General features: G+C 39.7%; 2 protein-coding genes across 8 annotated transcripts in view; one reads left to right on the top strand and one right to left on the bottom strand.

Annotated features, from left to right (window-relative positions):
- Positions 1 to 5261, top strand: part of BORCS5 (BLOC-1 related complex subunit 5) — a 131051-nt gene extending 125790 nt beyond the window's left edge. Inside the window, exon 3 of the transcript XR_010120865.1 lies at positions 1188 to 5261. The gene's annotated coding sequence lies outside the window, so the exon portion shown is untranslated. The remainder of the gene's footprint in view (positions 1 to 1187) is intronic.
- DUSP16 (dual specificity phosphatase 16) overlaps positions 1 to 17458 on the bottom strand; it is an 88962-nt gene that overhangs the window by 4729 nt on the left and 66775 nt on the right. For all 7 annotated transcript variants that reach the window (XM_055280591.2, XM_063639650.1, XM_055280594.2 and 4 more), the window contains 2 exons: positions 6990 to 7149; positions 1232 to 1355 (listed from right to left, as the gene is read on the bottom strand). In XM_055280591.2, the coding sequence (XP_055136566.2) occupies positions 1232 to 1355; positions 6990 to 7149 (284 nt within the window). The remainder of the gene's footprint in view (positions 1 to 1231; positions 1356 to 6989; positions 7150 to 17458) is intronic.

Genomic DNA, 17458 nt, shown 5'->3' with positions numbered 1-17458 from the left:
CCATCATCCAGCTCCACAAAATCCTTAAGTGACTTGCCCAAAATCACACAGCTACTAACTGATGGTGCCGGATTCAAAACCAGGCTGGTCAAATATCTGGGTCCATTTTTGTAATCACTGTGGTAAAAAAAGACTCATCAAAGGATCAAAACTAATACTAGAAGGCTTTCATGTTTCATGGAGGAAATAAAGACTCAGAGATGACAGACAAATTCTTCAGCAGCCCCTGCACCTCATGGATACTTTTCAGGTGATGGAGGAGTAGAACTACACTGAAAATTTGCATTTGAATAAGGAACAAGAAAAAAAAAACAACATGGAAATCAAGTAACCTAAAGCAAATTCACAAAAATAGAAATAACTGGCTCAAGAATAACAAGTATAAATGTAGGCTGCTCATAATGAGACTTCATAACGTGATATAAGGGTGCCTTGAGCAGGAGGACCTCAGGGAGGTCTGAACAGGCAGCATGAGAGCTCGTGCAGATGACCAGAGGGCCCATGTCCTCCAGGCTCCTGACTTAACATGGGAAGCTGTTTGGGCAACTCATTTCTGTTTTCCAAACTTTGCAATTTGAGGGAAAAAAAAATCCAACTGTTAAATCAGGCCTGCTCCATGAGTCTCTATATTTTTTATTCCTTATCAGATAAAAATGAACCATCTCTACCCAACGAGACATGCAGGGGAATCAGATTAATCAGAGACTGGAGGCAACCCAGTCAAAATCACACACACACACAACCTGGCTGACTCTAGAATGTAGGAAATTTTACTGAAGAATGGAGTCTGACAGTTAATCTGGTTCATATTTGCATGTAATAGGCTTTTTCTTCCCAGCAATCCAAAGTTTGAAGCAGAATAGAGATTCTGCAGTGCGCATTCTATTAGAGCTTTCCCCCCTCATATGCAAATTAAAACAAAGGATACTTTTGCATTTAGGGAAAGCAAAAAACTCATTTAACAGGATAGAGATCTCTGCTTGGATCTGTTGTTCCTTAAACATAAAAAGTGGCTGAGGATGATTTTGACACGTGAGGGCAGAATTAATGCTAAATAGTAAAACAGCATCTTTTCCAGTCTTCACAAGCCCATTAAGAAATCCACAGTAACCTATAAAAAGTGTGACTAAAATAATTATCATCTGCTTTAATTTAGTTACCCATCCTCATAATTCTTTATGTTTCAGGTCAAATGAAAGGCCAATCACGGAAGACATTTTCCTGCCCTCACCTGTAAGCTTCATCTAAAGACATGTCCATCCTCTTCATGATGTAGGCGATAGCGATGGTGGCGGAGCGGGAGATCCCAGCTAAACAGTGCACTAGGACACATCCATTGGAGGCTTTTGCTTTCTCTGTATGAGTCAAATGCAAGAAAGGTCACTACTAACTATTTTGTTCAGCAGTGAATTCTTGTTTCCATTTACTTACTCAGTGTCTTCCACCTGAAAACCTCTACGCAAATCCCATCTGTATACATCATATTTATCCCTGCAATATTCTTTTGAGGAGGCAGGGGAAGATAATTCCCTCACCATTGACATGCAGGACAACTGGGGTCCAAAACTGTTAATAAGCAATTCATTAATAAGCAAGCTACTACTAACTCGGGTTTCCTGACTTATGTTAGTATTTTCCCCTAAGATATGGGTAATATTTAATATATTCCTGTTGTCTGACACTTCAAATTTTTCCCTGATTCCCGAAGCGATATAATTACATTTTTTTAAATTATTATTACTATTTTCAGACAGAGTCTTGCTGTGTCGCCCAGGCTGGAGTGCAGTGGTGCGATGTCGGCTCATTGCAATCTCTGCCTCCCGGATTCAAGTGATTCTCCTGCCTTAGCCTCCAGAGTAGCTGGGATTACAGGTGTGCACCACCATGCCTCGCTAATTTTTGTATTTTTAGTAGAGTCGGGGTTTCACCATGTTGGGCAGGCTGGTCTCTAACTCCTGGCCTCAAGTGATCCGTCCACCTCAGCCTCCCAAAGTGCTGAGATTACAGGAGTGAGCCACTGCCCGTGGCCTCCCTATTTTTCTTTAGGCAACTTTTCTGTATGTCATAAAATGGCTCAAATTTATTTACTGAGTTTTAGAAGAAAACCTTGTATATGCTATGAATCAGGTTTAGCAGGTCACTTTAATGAGATCCAAGAGAACTTTTATCCCTTCCTTGCTACCCAGGAGTTATTGTCTTATTGCATTATCTCAATTCCCCACAACATGGTGGAAGGACTCATGGACACTTTGTTAGAAGCAAAGAACCAGGGAAATTCAAGCAGTGCTGCCACCTCTCACTGCTGAGGGGCTTAACAATATGTACATGTGGCAGGGGACGAGGTTATTCCACACAGCCTGGAAGCTACTAACATTCTGGCCAGTTCCATGACTGCCTCAATTCTAAATAATTACATGTGTGCTCAGTCATGAGGCTGAATTCTCCCCTTTTCATTCTTGGTAGACAACTACCACAAGGCTACGGAACCTTGTGTTAAAATTCTTACGATTAACGGATATGCAAAGAATCTTGCTTTGGCAGCTGAATAATACAAAGCTATTCAATCTCACTGCCTATGCTATAAATATAAGTTTCTAGTGTAATGATTATTATATATAACATAATTATTCATCATATATAACGCAACATAGAGGTTTTGGGTAGTATATGAATAATTAAGCAGCAAACAGCTTCCCTTCTAGATAGGGAAACCAAACACAATAAAACAATAACAAATGAATACCAAGCAACACTCAAAGAATTGCATGCTATACAAGTAAGAACATATAAACTCGTGTACACAGTCTCATGCCTTCCTGTGCCTCCAGCGTCCCCTTCCTTCTCAGCTATCGTTTACCCCACGTTACTCTCAGTGTTTCCTTCCCTTTCTGCCCTGCTGCTAAGAAGCTCAAAGCTAAGGTTTCTACTCAATTTCAATAAGTAGCAGCAATTCAGACTTTTTGTCAGTTACTGTACATTTCCTAGCCCCTTATTACTTGATTATTGCTCCTTTATCCCATTTTAACGTGTATGTTGTGAGAATATGTGTATCTTTTGGTTCTAACCTATTATTGAAAACTGCTTCAATCCTTAGTGGAAGGAGTGTGGGTTTTTGTTTTTTAACGTTGACAATACTCTCTAATTTTAATAGTTATCTCAAAACCTAGATTATAAGGACCTAGAAGGATCTTGCTTGCTTCTAACAATCCCCCAAAAGATTGAACACTAGGCACATGGTAGGCATCCAGCTGATACTGGCTGATACATATTTTCAAAAGAGATTTTAATAAAAAAAGAAGGCTGGAAGGAAATGAAACGATGACAGTAACATGCGTTACGATGTTGAGGTTATAGGTTTCCTTTTCTCTGTTTTTCAAATTTTCTGCAGTGTGCTTACAACTGTTTTTATAACCACAACTCTTTTGATGACGTCTTTTAAAAATGAAAAAAACAAGTGATTATACTGGAGTTGAAGTTCATCAGCACGCATCTTGGGAGACATGAGCCCTAAACTGTGTCTTCAAGCAAAGGAATTAGTACACACAAAACTGGCAGAGAGGAGAAGGGAAATGTGTGCAAGAAAGCCCTGCGGTGGGACTGAGCAAAGTGCTCATTCGAAAACAGCCTGCCTTGGAGAAGAAACCAGAGAGAAGGCTTCAAAGGTGGGAAGCAGGTGTTTGAGGGTGGTGGGAATGTTAGGCTAAGGGCTACATTTCTTTTTTCAGACAGGGTCTCTCTCTGTTCATCCAGGCTGGAGTGCCATGGTGCAAACATAGCTCACTGTAACCGTGAACTCCTAGGCTCAAGCGATCCTCTTGCCTCAGCCTCCCAGCTAGGACTACAGGTGCACACCACCATGCCTGGCTAATTTTTAAACATTTTTTGTAGAGACAGGATCTTGCTATGTTGACTAGGCTGGTGTCAAACTCCTGGCCTCAAGCAATCCTCTCGCCTCCGCTTCCCAAAGTGCTGTGATTACATATGCTGCACCTGGCCAAGGCTACCTTTTTAATGTAGAAAACTAAGAAGCCTCTTCAGGTTCCTGAATAAAGAACGAGAAGGCAATGATGATGAAAGCTGGAAACAAGCAGGTAGCCATTACCGCAATTAAGGCTAAAATTTAGGTTAAGAAAGGGGAGAGAGAACTGCAAATGAAAAGGGCAAAGATGCAGTGAGGGTGAGAAGTTACAAAAGCTAAAAAGAAGGAAGTAATACTAAGAGGGGTTGCAGAGTCCAGCTCAAAGGACAGAAAAAAGGAGGAACTTCAGGTAACAATTTTTAAAATATTAACAGCCAATTATGAGTCCGGTACTTTACAAGGTGTTCAATGCACATAACATTATCTATTTTACTTATTTTTATTTTCTCTTTTTGGTTTACTTTTTTTTTCATTTTACATTATCTATTTTAATCCTCACAATATCCCTATAAGGTAGGTATATTATCTTCAGTTTCCAGATCAAGAAACTGAAGTGCACCAAAGTTTGAAGTAACTTACTCAAATCACTTCACTAATATAACCAGGGTAGGCAGGACTCAAATACAGTTTGCCTCCAAGATACATGGTCCTAATCACCACCCTATGTTGTGTCCATGCAGTCACGAGTTTGGCATGAGAGAGCTGGAGCAAGAGCCCAGGAGACAGTGAAGAGGAAGCAAGAGGCTGTATACATAGCCAGCTGGGGTTGGGGGCACCTCATGAGTATCCCATAGCACAAACGGGCAAACCCTGTTACTGGCACATTAACTAAAAGACAAAACACATACCTGAGTCCTTCCAACCAACCTGGAGACTTACCAAAATCTAATCTAAATAACAACAACAAAAAAGAAAAAATCCCTATGAGCCTGTAAGTCATTAAGGGGGTATATCTTCAAATGACATGCTATCACTAACCATGGCTTAAAACCCCACAGAGGAGAAGACTTAGCAATTGTAGTGAATATGGGCTGAATTCAAAAAGTGGCCTGGAGATTTTGCCTTGAATTACTTGGGTGGGATAAGGATGATGGCTCTAATAGAACCAAGCAAATGAAATACTGATAAGTATTTGCAGATATTACAAATAAATTATAATATGTATTTTGTGTGTATGTGCTTAACCAAGTTGCAAAGTAGTTAAAGTTATTTTGTATGAATGAAAGTGGCATGACAACCCCAATATCTCCCAAGAAAGGAGAAGATAAGTTGGGAGGAAAGTTATTCATATTCACTATTCTCTTCTAACTCTTTTCTATTAAACTTTGTCTCCTAAAGCCCACACATTGTCATGACTTAAGAAAATCATGTTCTCTTCTAGATAGATTTTGAAATCTGATTTTTAGCTGAAATTAGAGCCAATGTCTCTGGATAAATGTGACGTGCAATTGGGAACATTAACCATAATTTATTATTTTTTTTTATTTTTTTGAGACAAAGTCTCACTCTGTTGCCAAGGCTGGAGTGCAATGGTGTGTTCTCGGCTCACTGCAACATCCACATCCCAGGTTCAAGAGATTCTCCTGCCTCAGCCTCCCAAGTAGCTGGGATTACAGGTGCCCGCCACCACACCCGACTAATTTTTATATTTTTAGTACAAATGTGTTGGCCAGGCTGTCGCAAACTCCAGCAACCTCAGGTGATCCCCCCATCTCGGCCTCCCAAAGTGCTGGGATTACAGGCGTAAGCCACTGCGCCCAGCCAATTGTTATTTTTTAAAGAGGCAAAACCTGAATGATTTGCTGAATGTTTTTTAGAAGTACAATGGGAGGGTGTGTGTTAACTTGTGGGGGTTTGTTTTTTTTTGGGTTTTTTTTTGGTTTTTTTGAGATAGAGTCTCACTCTGTTGCCCAGGCTGGAGTGCAGTGGCGCGATCTTGGCTCATTGCAACCTCCGCCTCCTGGATTCAAGCGATTCTCCTGCCTCAGCTTCCCAAGTAGCTGGGACTACAGGCATGTGCCACTACACCCAGCTAATTTTGTATTTTTAGTAGAGGTGGGGTTTCACTATATGTTGACCAGGCTGGTCTCAAACTCCTGACCTCAGGTGATCTGCCAGCCTCGGCCTCCCAAAGTGCTGGGATTACAGGTGTGACCCACTGCGCCCGGCCAATTCCACTTTTTTAAAATAACTGGTTCTTTTATTTTTAATTATGGTAACCAATTCAGAGTATTTAATTATGGATTAGGGTGCTCAAACTTACGTAACTGGGGGAAAAAAATTTCTTACATGGAACATCAAGAGTCACACACTGTGCTGTGTTGCTCAGGAGCTAGCAGTGTTTCTCCTCTGCTCAGCCACTGTCCACTAAAGCCACATTCCAAATACACATCACCAAGTCACCACCAGCAGATCTGATCCTGTGGCAGCAAAATGCCTCAACAGTACCCAGGGGCCAGAGAAGCTCCAGAACTGAACAGGCCCAGGAAGCAGAACAAAGTATGGCACAGATGAGATCCTGTCAAGACCACTGCCAGGAAAATGATGAAATGAGAATGTGTGTGTGTCGAAATTCTGTTAGATCAAATAATAGCTGAAATGATGCGGACCCCAGCTCAGAAACACTGACATAAAGACTTAAATGTAATGGGATTTGTTTTCACAAGATTTGACTTTTCTCTGTGAAAAACACAGCAACAAGGCAACAGGGAATATTACCAAAGTTTCCCAAAGGCTTGTATAGGATTTGAAAAAGTTGGGGGAAGAATTTAACCCTAAAAGCTTAACTGATTTTGAAACACTTGCAAATGTATAATTACAGATCCTGTGAAGCTTAACCTTGGTGGTATTAAATGTTAGCTAGAATGTCACAAGGCCAGTCCTTAGGGACAGTGTGACACACACGTCACCTTGACCACTAGATGAGTAAATTGCACCACGTGCTGTTTTCAGACTTTTGAAATCTCTGAAATAGGCTCCTTTTCTCTAAAGAAAAAAAGGGGGGCTTAGGGGGGTTCACCTACACGAGACGATCACCCACAGGACCTGTAGTATTATTTGAGCTACTTACCAATGAAATCTACTGATTTGTCCAACCACGGCAAAATTTTCTCACAAAAGCTGTCATTCACAGGCACACGCAGGAAATGAGACTCAAGGATAAAGTCAGGCTTTGGACAGGTATTGCTGGCATTTAACACATAACCAATCCCATTCTGCTGCATCAGCTCCTATGGAGAGAAAGAGCAGTTAAAGTGACTAATAATATAGTAAACATGATCATTCTGAAAGAGTGAAGTTTAATCCGATGATAAAAATGCCCAGTTTCCTTGAAATACAATTCATTCAGATCAGTGAAGTCCAAAAACCCAGCAAAATGACATCTAGAGACAAGTTTAAAGAAAAATAAATTTAAGGACAACAAAGGCTATTTAAAACAGTACGCTTGAAGCCCACACATCATTTATATAGTCAAGTCTCTATTATCTTCATTACTAGAGAGAGAAGTGGAACAAAGAATACAAAAGAAAACAACAGTTTATATGATTTTAGAATATATGGACACACAACATTTTCTTCCCACACAGAACATGCTGGTTCTCTAAGATACAGTTCTAGTCATTCTTCTCACTCTAAATACTCTCTTTGAAGGCTGCACTTATTTCTATAGCCTTAATTACCAGTTCTACATGCTGATGGCATGTGTGTGTGTGTCTCCTCTTAAATTTCCAACCCGTATCTCCAGCTACCTACTGGCTATCAGGATGTTCCACAGGCCCTTCACATTTAAACTGTCAGAAACTAAACATATTCTCTTTCTCCCTTTTCTGCCCCCAACTCCTGCCTCCTCTCTCTGTAATCCCCAAATTGGTTTAGGGTAATAACATCGACCCAGCCAGCTGAGCTTGAAAATAAAATGGGGCTCCTTTCTCTTCCCCATGACCCTCATCCAAATGGCTGCCAAATCCTTTTAGAATAACCTCTTCCATTGATCCTCTCCTCTCTATACCCATTCACTGCTCAGTAGCCAAGATAACCAAAAAAGCCACCAGGAGCTCTTGAAGTTTGCAGTGGTTTTCTCTCCAAACCATGTTCTGAACAACTAGAGGAATCTTTGTTATGATTAACCCCAGGCTGGGTGCTTTATCCACATTCTTTTCATTTCCTTGAGTCTCATGTCCTGCTCCTGTCCCATATAGCACCCCCAACGTCAAATGTATACCCACCCTCTGTTCACACTGTTCCTGTGCTTAGAAGGCCCTGTCCTCCTTCTGGAAGAACTCTTTCCACTTTTCCTACTTCGTTTAACCTCATCTATGAACTCTTTCCCACTGATGCATAATTAACCATTCAGTTCTCTGTCCTTCCAAAGTACTTTGTTCACACCATTAATTAAGCACCTAGCACAGTGTGTTATCGTTAACAGATAATTCTCGTCTCCCGTTATGTAATGAAGTAGTGAATGAGATCTTGGACCGAGTCTTATTTTCGCACCTTTAGCCCAGCTATAGAGTTGCACTCAAAACGAATCTGTTCAACTGACATCCATCCACCATTTAGCAGGCAAGCCCACACAAACCCGCTTCATTTAGTCATCCCGCTGCTGACTCTCAGGAGATGTTCCAAGCCTGGAATAATTATCTTAGTCTAAGCAATCTTGGTCATTTCTTCCTTCTCTTGGAATATTACCTTTTCTACAAATCTTTTCCAACTACCTGAAAGAAAATTGGCAATTTTCTTCCTATATTACCCTTCCGAAACATGCCAGTTCCCTAATCTCTTCATTTACTACATTTGGCACAATAAATGTACTTTATTTTACATAAAAGGTGAACAGCGGCCAGGCGCGGTGGGTCATGCCTGTAATCCCAGCACTTTGGGAGGCCGAGGCAGGCGGATCACCTGAGGTTGGGAGTTCGAAACCAGCCTGACCAACATGGAGAAACCCTGTCTCTACTAAAACTACAAAATTATCCAGGTGTGGTGGCGCATGTCTGTAATCCCAGCTACTTGGGAAGGTTGAGGCAGAAGAATCGCTTGAACTCAGAAGGCGGAGGTTGTGGTGAGCTGAGATCGCGCCATTACACTCCAGCCTGGGCAACAAGAGCAAAACTCCGTCTCAAACAAACAAACAAACAAAGTGGACAGCATAAATCCAGATTGTGTATGCAACCATCTCATCTCTGAGATGACAATGTCAATAAACAGCTTTTGGAACTAGGTGGATTTCTTAGATTGGCCAACACCCTTCAGCTATGCCAGAGCCCAAGTCTTCTGATGGTCTCATGCTTCTGTTAGGTTAACAATCAGGCTACTAGATCTTAATGGTATTTACTACAACCTTTAAACTTTTGTGCATGTAGCAAAGGTTACATTTGTTTTTCTATGTGTGAACCCAAGCTGAGTTTATCTAGTACTATCTGATCAACAACAGGGTGCAGAAACTGATTCAAGATCACCCATGTAAGAACAGAAGTGGGTCACTGGAGTTAAATCAGCCTTTGAGGACTTTCTCACCAATAGTCCTTTCCACCAATGGTACTACAGATATGTTAAATTAAAAGTAAAGGAATTAGTAATATCCCTATCCACTCAATTCAATAATGAAGATATTACAGAAGTTTCTGAGAAATGAGGTGACTCTAATAGTGTTATATACTGTACACTATCAAAAGACAACAGGAAATTCTAAGAGAAAACATGTTGCAAGTCAATAAGGACTGTCAAAATTGATTTTCCATAGAAAGAATACAACGATGTACACTTCTGACAAGTAACCTTAATAGCCTACATTTTAAAGAAATGACAACCTATATTAAGTCAAGAAATATTTATTGAGCACCTTTGTTAGAGACCTATTAATTATACAATGACACATAGTACTGATTAAGAAAATGATATCTAACATTTAATGAATGCCTACAATGTGCCAGTTACTGTATTAAGCATTTAAATGGACTGTCTCATTTAATTCTTACAACCACCCTTTGATGTGGGTTCAATTATTGACCTCCTGGGGTAAGTGATCCACCTGCCTCAGACTCCTGAGGAGCTGGAACTACAGGCATGTGCCACTGCTCCCCGCAAACTTTTAAACATTTTTTTGTAGAGACATGGTCTCGCTATATAGCCCAGGCTGCTCTCAAATTTACAGCCTCAAGCGATCCTCCTACCTTGGCCTCCCAAAGTGCTTGGATTAGAGGCATGAGCTACTATATGCAGCTAGTAAAATATTTTAAACGCAAAATGGACTGAGAAAAAAATTAAATAATTTCAATGGCTTTATTTATAAAATTTTTAGCTTAAAAGATCTATTGATTAAATCTACTATCCAGATGCTACCTGAAAATTTTTTTGGAATAATAAGATGGGACTTGATAAATAAAACAAGCACAATTTTTAAAACAAACCAAAAAAAAAAAAAAACCCTTAAATACTAAATATATTTTGGCTACTAAATTAAATATCATAAATAAGTGCCTTCTCATCTGGATTGGTAGTCAGTGGAAAAAGTCAGTTAAGGGGGCAATCATTAAAAATGATACATACATACTCGAAACATTATTTTAACTTAAAACAAAAATGTACATGAATACACTGATTTCTGATGCAGGACCACAACTTTTTCTTTTCTAGGTTAGCTGACTGGAGTTCATAAGCAAATCACACCTAAATGCATCTACCACTTATAGCTTTCATTTTTTAAAGAAGAGCAGGAACTTGTAAAACACTCTCAGTGCCAAAGCCTTCTAGATTAAAACTGTCCCCCAAATACTTTACAGCTCCCTTATTCCCACCTAATTTGACATATATATGTCTTTCCTGACTTAGGTCACAGAAAAGCATCTCTCTTCCTTCACATTTCATTGGTGTATGTCCTATTTTAATTAACATACATAATTATAGTAAGTCCAGTGGCCCAAACAAGTTCAAGAACAAACACAACTGATTCTTGGTAAGTATACTATTCAAATGGGGGAGCAGACGTGCTACAGCAAAGAGCCTACTCATGCAGCAGGCATTCACCTGCCAAAGATGTGGGCAAGAGATGTCGTGGAATCTCTGGAGTCGGTTAACAAAGTTTCTAAAGTTTCACTAAGTGTTGTTAGTTTGCTCTCTTGATTTTTTTTTTAATTTTTTTTTTTTTTTTTTTTTTTTACAAACTTGAATACAAATGGCTGGGAGGGGATCTTAATTTTTGTTGGTGTTTTTAAGAGACAGGGTCCCACCATGTTGTCCAGGCTAACCTCAAACTCCTGGATTCGAGTGATCCTCCCATCTCAGCCTCCCGAGTAGCTGGGATTACAGGCATGTGCCACCATACCTGACTCATGTTATTGTTTGTAATGGTGAAACAGATGGAACTATAATTACGAAGAATGAGTCTGATTCTTTTGTGGAATAAGGATTGTTTTTATTTATAGATACGTGTCAATGACTTCTTACTAAATTATAAAAAGATATTTACATAATTCATTCAGTTTAGTTTCAGCATGTTGTATAGAACATACACAACTGAATATTTACTCTGCCCTATAATTAAACATCGTAATCTTTAAGCTTCTAGAGAGCAATCACCATATGCTGTTAAATATTTAGCTCAACTTTGTGCTAAGTCTGCAAATACACACTTTCTGCTGATTAGATAATCCTTCACTGGCTTCAAAGATCCTTCCAACACCTTGGCCTCATAGTTCTTTGAACTCCTCATCTTGACCTCTCACTCTCATGAGATCTAGCCTGGTCTCTGTCATTACCAATCACCACAAACCCTCCATAATCTTGATTTCATGCACCCTACTCTTGGACGACTCTTCCACTTTCCAGCTCACTCTCTCTTGTACTACACTACACCCAGAATCTGTAAACCCCTGCAGGAGGACCTACAGTCTAATGATCTACCAATTTTCTCTGTCCTTCATCCCCATGATGTCTGTCTGCCTTCCTTGCCCAACATAAATTCTATAATCAGTTATTACAGTCACTCCTTTCCTTTTACCCCAACTTCCTCTGCCCTCATGAATTGTTCGTACTCACTTGGCACGATTACAACCTTAGTTAAATCTAATTCTCCACCTAGTCAGCACTGCCCATGCCACTGAACATGGCCAGAGAAAAACTCCACAATGCTACCTGATCTCACTTTCAATTCACGTTCCTCAGCAATCACTGTATTTCCCCAGTCCATTCACTTTTTCTCTTTCCTATATGCCATTCTATGCGTTCCCCTTTTTCTTCAAACTCCCTGTATGTCCCCACTCATCCTCACTCACAGCTGAAAAATGACCTTGCTGCCTACTACAATGGAAAAATCGAAACAGTCAGAGGCAAATTTTGATAGACTTCCATCACCACATTTACCCATCTCCCAGCAAATGCACCTAGATACTATGCCTTCCCACCTGTTGTTCTGGATGAACTGTCCACACTCGTAAGGCCAATCTCTCTGCTTCCTAAATAAATCCATCCCCTCTTGCTCAACAACATAGCTTTGTGATTCTCCTTTCTCCTACATCAATTTTCCACTGTACAGGATCATTCTTCCTACCTGCAATCAAACAAACCATTATTTCTCCCACCTTAAAAATATCTCCTCTCAGCTTCGCTTCTCCCTCCAGCCATTACCCCATATCTTTGTTCCTTGAAATTCCTTGAAAGAACCCCTTCTACTTTGTATCTCCAACTCCACTCCTCCTCTTATCTCCTGAACCCACTCCATTTAGGCTTTCATCCCCAACACTCTACCAAAACTGCTCGATGATCACCAGCGATAGTCATGTTGCTAAATCCAATGACCAATTCTCAGTCTTCATCTTTCTTGACCTAAAGTACTACTTGGCACACTTGACTGCTCCTTCCTCCTGGAAAATACATTGTTTATTTGCCTCCCTGATTACTTGATTTCCTTCCTTCCTCATTACTTCTCAATATTCTTTGTTGGGTCATTCTCAACTCCCCAGACTCTCAGGGTGGGACTGCTCACGGCTCAATCCTTTTCTCATCTATATTTTGCCTCTTAGTAATTATCTGATCCTCTCTTGTGACATCAAGTACTGTCTGTATGTTAATGACTCCCACCTTTATACCTCCTCCTTCAGGGATCCCCCTGCCCCATTCATACATCCATCTGTCTACTCAACATCTCCACTTGGAAGTGTAACAGGCATTTTGAACTCAGCATGTCCAGAACTGACTCCTGCTCTTCCTACAGACTCCATCTCAGTTAATGGCAACTGCATCGCCCAGTCTCCTTGACACCTCACTTTTTCACACACCCCTACCATCCAATCCTATTGGCTATACCTTCAATATAGACCCCAAATCTCTCCCTTACTGCCACCTTGACTCCAACACATTACCATGGAGCCTCCTAACTGGCCTTCCTGCTTCCATCCAGTAGGAAATTCAGCCTATTTTCAACACAGAAGCTAAAGTGACCCTAACAATGTAAGTCAGATTATGTTGCTCCTCTGCTTCGAACCTTCCAGTGACTCCCTCTGAACTCTTTTTCTCAGAGTAAAAGCTCCCGTCTTCACAAGGCCTATCTAGAAGTCTTGCATTGTCTGGATCTGCTCCCATTACCTCTCTGACGACACTCTCCCACGCTCACTCTGCTCCAGCCACACTGGCCTCGCTCTTCCTTTAGCATATACCACATGTGCTTTGCCTTGGTGGCTTCTTCTGCCTGTATGCTCTTCCTCCAGATATTCAAATGGCTCACTCTTTGACCTCCTTCGAGTGTTTGTTCAAATGCCTCTATCTCAATGAGGCCTACTTTGATCACCCATTTAATTACAACCCACACCTCACAGGTATTCCCTGCCCCTCTTACCCTGTTTTCTTCATAGCACTCATACTGTACTATACTATGTAATTTACCTATTTATTATGCTTCCTATCAAGTTTCTTTCTCCTAGGATGTAAGCTAATGAAAGCAGAGATTGTTGTCTCATTTACTAGTGTACCCCCAGCACCTAGAACACTATTTGGCACATGGTAGAAGTTCAATAAACATTTGTTGGGTGAATACATGAATGAACCCTTATCCCTGAAGCTGACTAAAATCAGTATCTAGTAACTGGTTTATTAGCATCTTCTAATGAGAAACCTTCATATATGTTCCTCGTACATTTTCATTTTACAAGTCACTGTAAAATATCATTAACTTACATTCCATTCATTTCATAATTTAAAAAAGACTATTTTTCCTGGGTTGAAAATTTTAGATTCTCAAATTCATTAAGAGAAGGTTTTCTGAGTGAATTAACAGAAGGTGTGTTTACTTAATTTTTAAGGACATGTACATTTCATACAAGTTGCACTGGTTACAAATTAGGATGTAACTATTTATTCTGAAAAATAATCACCAAGGGCTTACTATGCATCAAGGTACTCTGGGGCATAAAAAAGCAAGTGTTCTCACTGAGGGATGAATAGTCTACTAGCAAATGTAAGACAGTTGCATGAATAATGATGATACAAAGAGGTATCCGATAAATATAATGTAGCAGGATAAACAAAATGGCATTGGAAAACAGGAGTAAAACCAAAGGGAAGGATTCTGAGAAGACTGTTTATAATGGGAACTAAAATTGTTAGCCGAAGCTCAGATGGTGGTAGAGGCATTCCAGATGGAATATAGAAAATGAATGAAGACCAAGGACAGGACAGAAATATCTGGGGTGCACTCACTAGGCGAGTGTGTCCAGACATTGAAAGAGGATGAGCAGAGGAAGAGAACAGGAGAGGTAAGCACTAAAAAGGTGGTATTAGGTCCTAGAGGGTCTTAAATAATCAAGCTAAAGAGTTTTACTGCCAAGCTACAGAACTTTATCAAATGCCATACTGAGAAGACTGACCGATTTATTAAAGCAAACTCCTACAGGATCTCTTCTTGGAAACAATTCATTAGTGGTTAGTGTGGAATCTCAGTGTGGCATGGAATAAAGTAAAGTACATGGGTAATGGCCCCAGAAAAACCAGAGCACAGCCCAGCGCATTACCACTCATCGCATGGGTGATCTTGGGAAGGTTACCTAACCTCCGGTAGCTTTAATCTCCTCACCTGGAAAATAGGGTTAATGATGTGTATTTTGTAAAGCCAGTATGAGGATAATAAAGTGCCTGACACATAATATAGAGTCTCCTAAAATGTTAGTTCTCTTATTTTATCTTGTTGTAAAAATTGCTTGTAAATTGTATGGTATGTGAATTATATCTCAGTAAAGCCATTACAAAAAAAAAAAAAAAAAAAAAGCCCATGTGTATTATTCACTAATCCAAACTGTCCTTTCTCCTAATTGGTGTTAAGTAGGGAAATTACATTGAATACAGCAGGCGAGGTTCATCTGCAAAGTGGAAGACATAACCCCCCTAAGGATTTAAAAAATTGATTCTAGTTTCAACACAGAGTTGAGTAAACTTTCAAAGATGATTATCTGTAAATCAAGAAAAATTTAATTTTATTATTATGATTTCCATTCACAACTTTTCTCCCTTTAAAACTTTCTCTCTCCTAACCCTGAAATAAACTTAGTCAGACTAAGTTTAATTTTAAGAAATAAAATTAGTCAGACTAATTTCTAAATATGAGTTCTATGATCTGTTGATGCAGACTGTGAAGTAATAAAGAGAGAACAGATTAATATATGGCCTTAATGAAACCACTCTGTTTGGTCAAATTCTCTATGTTCAGTGAGGCTGAGGACAGAGATCTCATTAAATAACCACAGGCATTGCAATTCTAGATAAAAGAATTGTAATTTTTCTTTCTGAAGTCAATTCCATGACTAATTTTGCATTTGCCCATCCATTTGTCTTCAAAGCTGGCCTCAAGTCCCACTTAACTCCATCAAGCCTTCCTCAAATGACAAAACGCACTGTATCTACTACTCACCCTAGTATGCTGCCTAGTCTACCCTAAGATGACAATGACGAGTGTCCCTATAAACCAGGAACGGTGCTTGGCATATGCCATTTCATTTGAATGTTACATGAACACCAGGAGGCCGGAGTTATTATGGCGTGTAGGTAAAGAGACTGAGATGCAGTAACAGCTAAAGTGATATGGCTGGTAAGGTGGAGAACTGGGATGCAAAACTGTCCACCCCCAAAGCTGGCTCTCAACCATCATGCTGTGCTGCCTTCGCATTGGGAGGGACACTGTAGTCACCTTGTCATGTGGATTGCTGTTTAACGAATAGGTCTTGTCTAACCAACCAACTTGAACACTGTATGGTGTTCTACATACAGTGACATAATAGACATTGAAGAAATATTTTGATAATTTTGACAGGCTTTTGTGTTCCTAGATCATATATTTCCACTGGAAACTCTGAAAGCATTTTTAGCCTGTATTGTGTTTAGGCTATTTGTTGCCTAACTCTTCTAAGAAAACAACAGAGAAAGTAGCAGTCAGTCTTCCTACCGCATACCAGGCAGAACAATAAGAAAGCCTAGGAAAACCAATTTTGCTGTTAAGAGGCTGAAATAAGAAGCTACACAAAAAATGTTGACAGCAGATTATTTAAATGGGGAAGGAGCGGGCAGCAGAGCTCCTTTAGAAAAGCTGCTGCAGTGGTTCACCTCAGATACAGTTCTGCTTAATAACTACTCTCAAAAGGTAAGTCCGTCATACACTGCATATATTTAAATGTGAACAAAATTCTGCATTTGAAATTGGAACTGATAAGAGAGAAAAGCAATCAAGAACTTGTTGTCTTTCACAGAGTAACCAGAGATTCCTTCTCAAATCCCACTCATTTCAAATGTGAACTAGGCATCAGCAGATGACTTTTATTTAGTACAATAAGCTGCTCCCATTTCAGCTCTAGTACAAAGACTAGAGGATGAAAGAACACACTCTGAGAAACAAAAGTACAGTTGTGAGGGAAAAGGAAAATAAAAGTATGTTTTTGGTACCAATGACTTCTTATGGTCTTCTACAAAAGAACCATGTCTTTAAAACATCAGTAAAAATTAATACATGCTGAGACCTCTACTGTCCAATAAGGTGGCCACAAGCCACACACGGCTACTGAGCACCTGAAATGTGACGACTCCAAATTGAGACGTGCTGTAAGTATAAAATACGCACCAGATTTTAAAGACTCGATACAAAAAGAGAACGTGAAATATCTCAGTAATTTTGTATACTGATTGCATGTTGAAATATTATTTTAGATATGCCAGGTTAAATATGTTATTTTTAAACATTAAAATTAATTTTTACCTGTTTCTTTACTTTTAAAGGCCACTGGAAAAATTTAAGTTATGTATGTGACTTGCATTATATTTCTACTGGACAGTACTGGTATGGATGATGTTGCAGAAAAAACAGGGAAAGAAATTCTCAATTGTGACTCAATAGACTTAAGATTGTCAGTCCTTCATAACAGCCTGCTATAGAGAATTCCTTTTTCCAGAAGATGGGCATTTTTGGTGTAATATAAGCATGGGACCTAAAATTACAGCAGCCTGGATCTACATTTGATCTGTGCCACTGACCAGCTCTGAAGTCAATGACATAATCTTGGGTCA

The sequence above is a fragment of the Symphalangus syndactylus genome, chromosome 5 (assembly GCF_028878055.3).
Source record: "Symphalangus syndactylus isolate Jambi chromosome 5, NHGRI_mSymSyn1-v2.1_pri, whole genome shotgun sequence".
NCBI lineage: Eukaryota > Metazoa > Chordata > Mammalia > Primates > Hylobatidae > Symphalangus > Symphalangus syndactylus.
The sequence above is the reverse complement of the archived record's forward strand: the minus strand, read 5'-3'. Positions and strand labels throughout refer to the sequence as shown.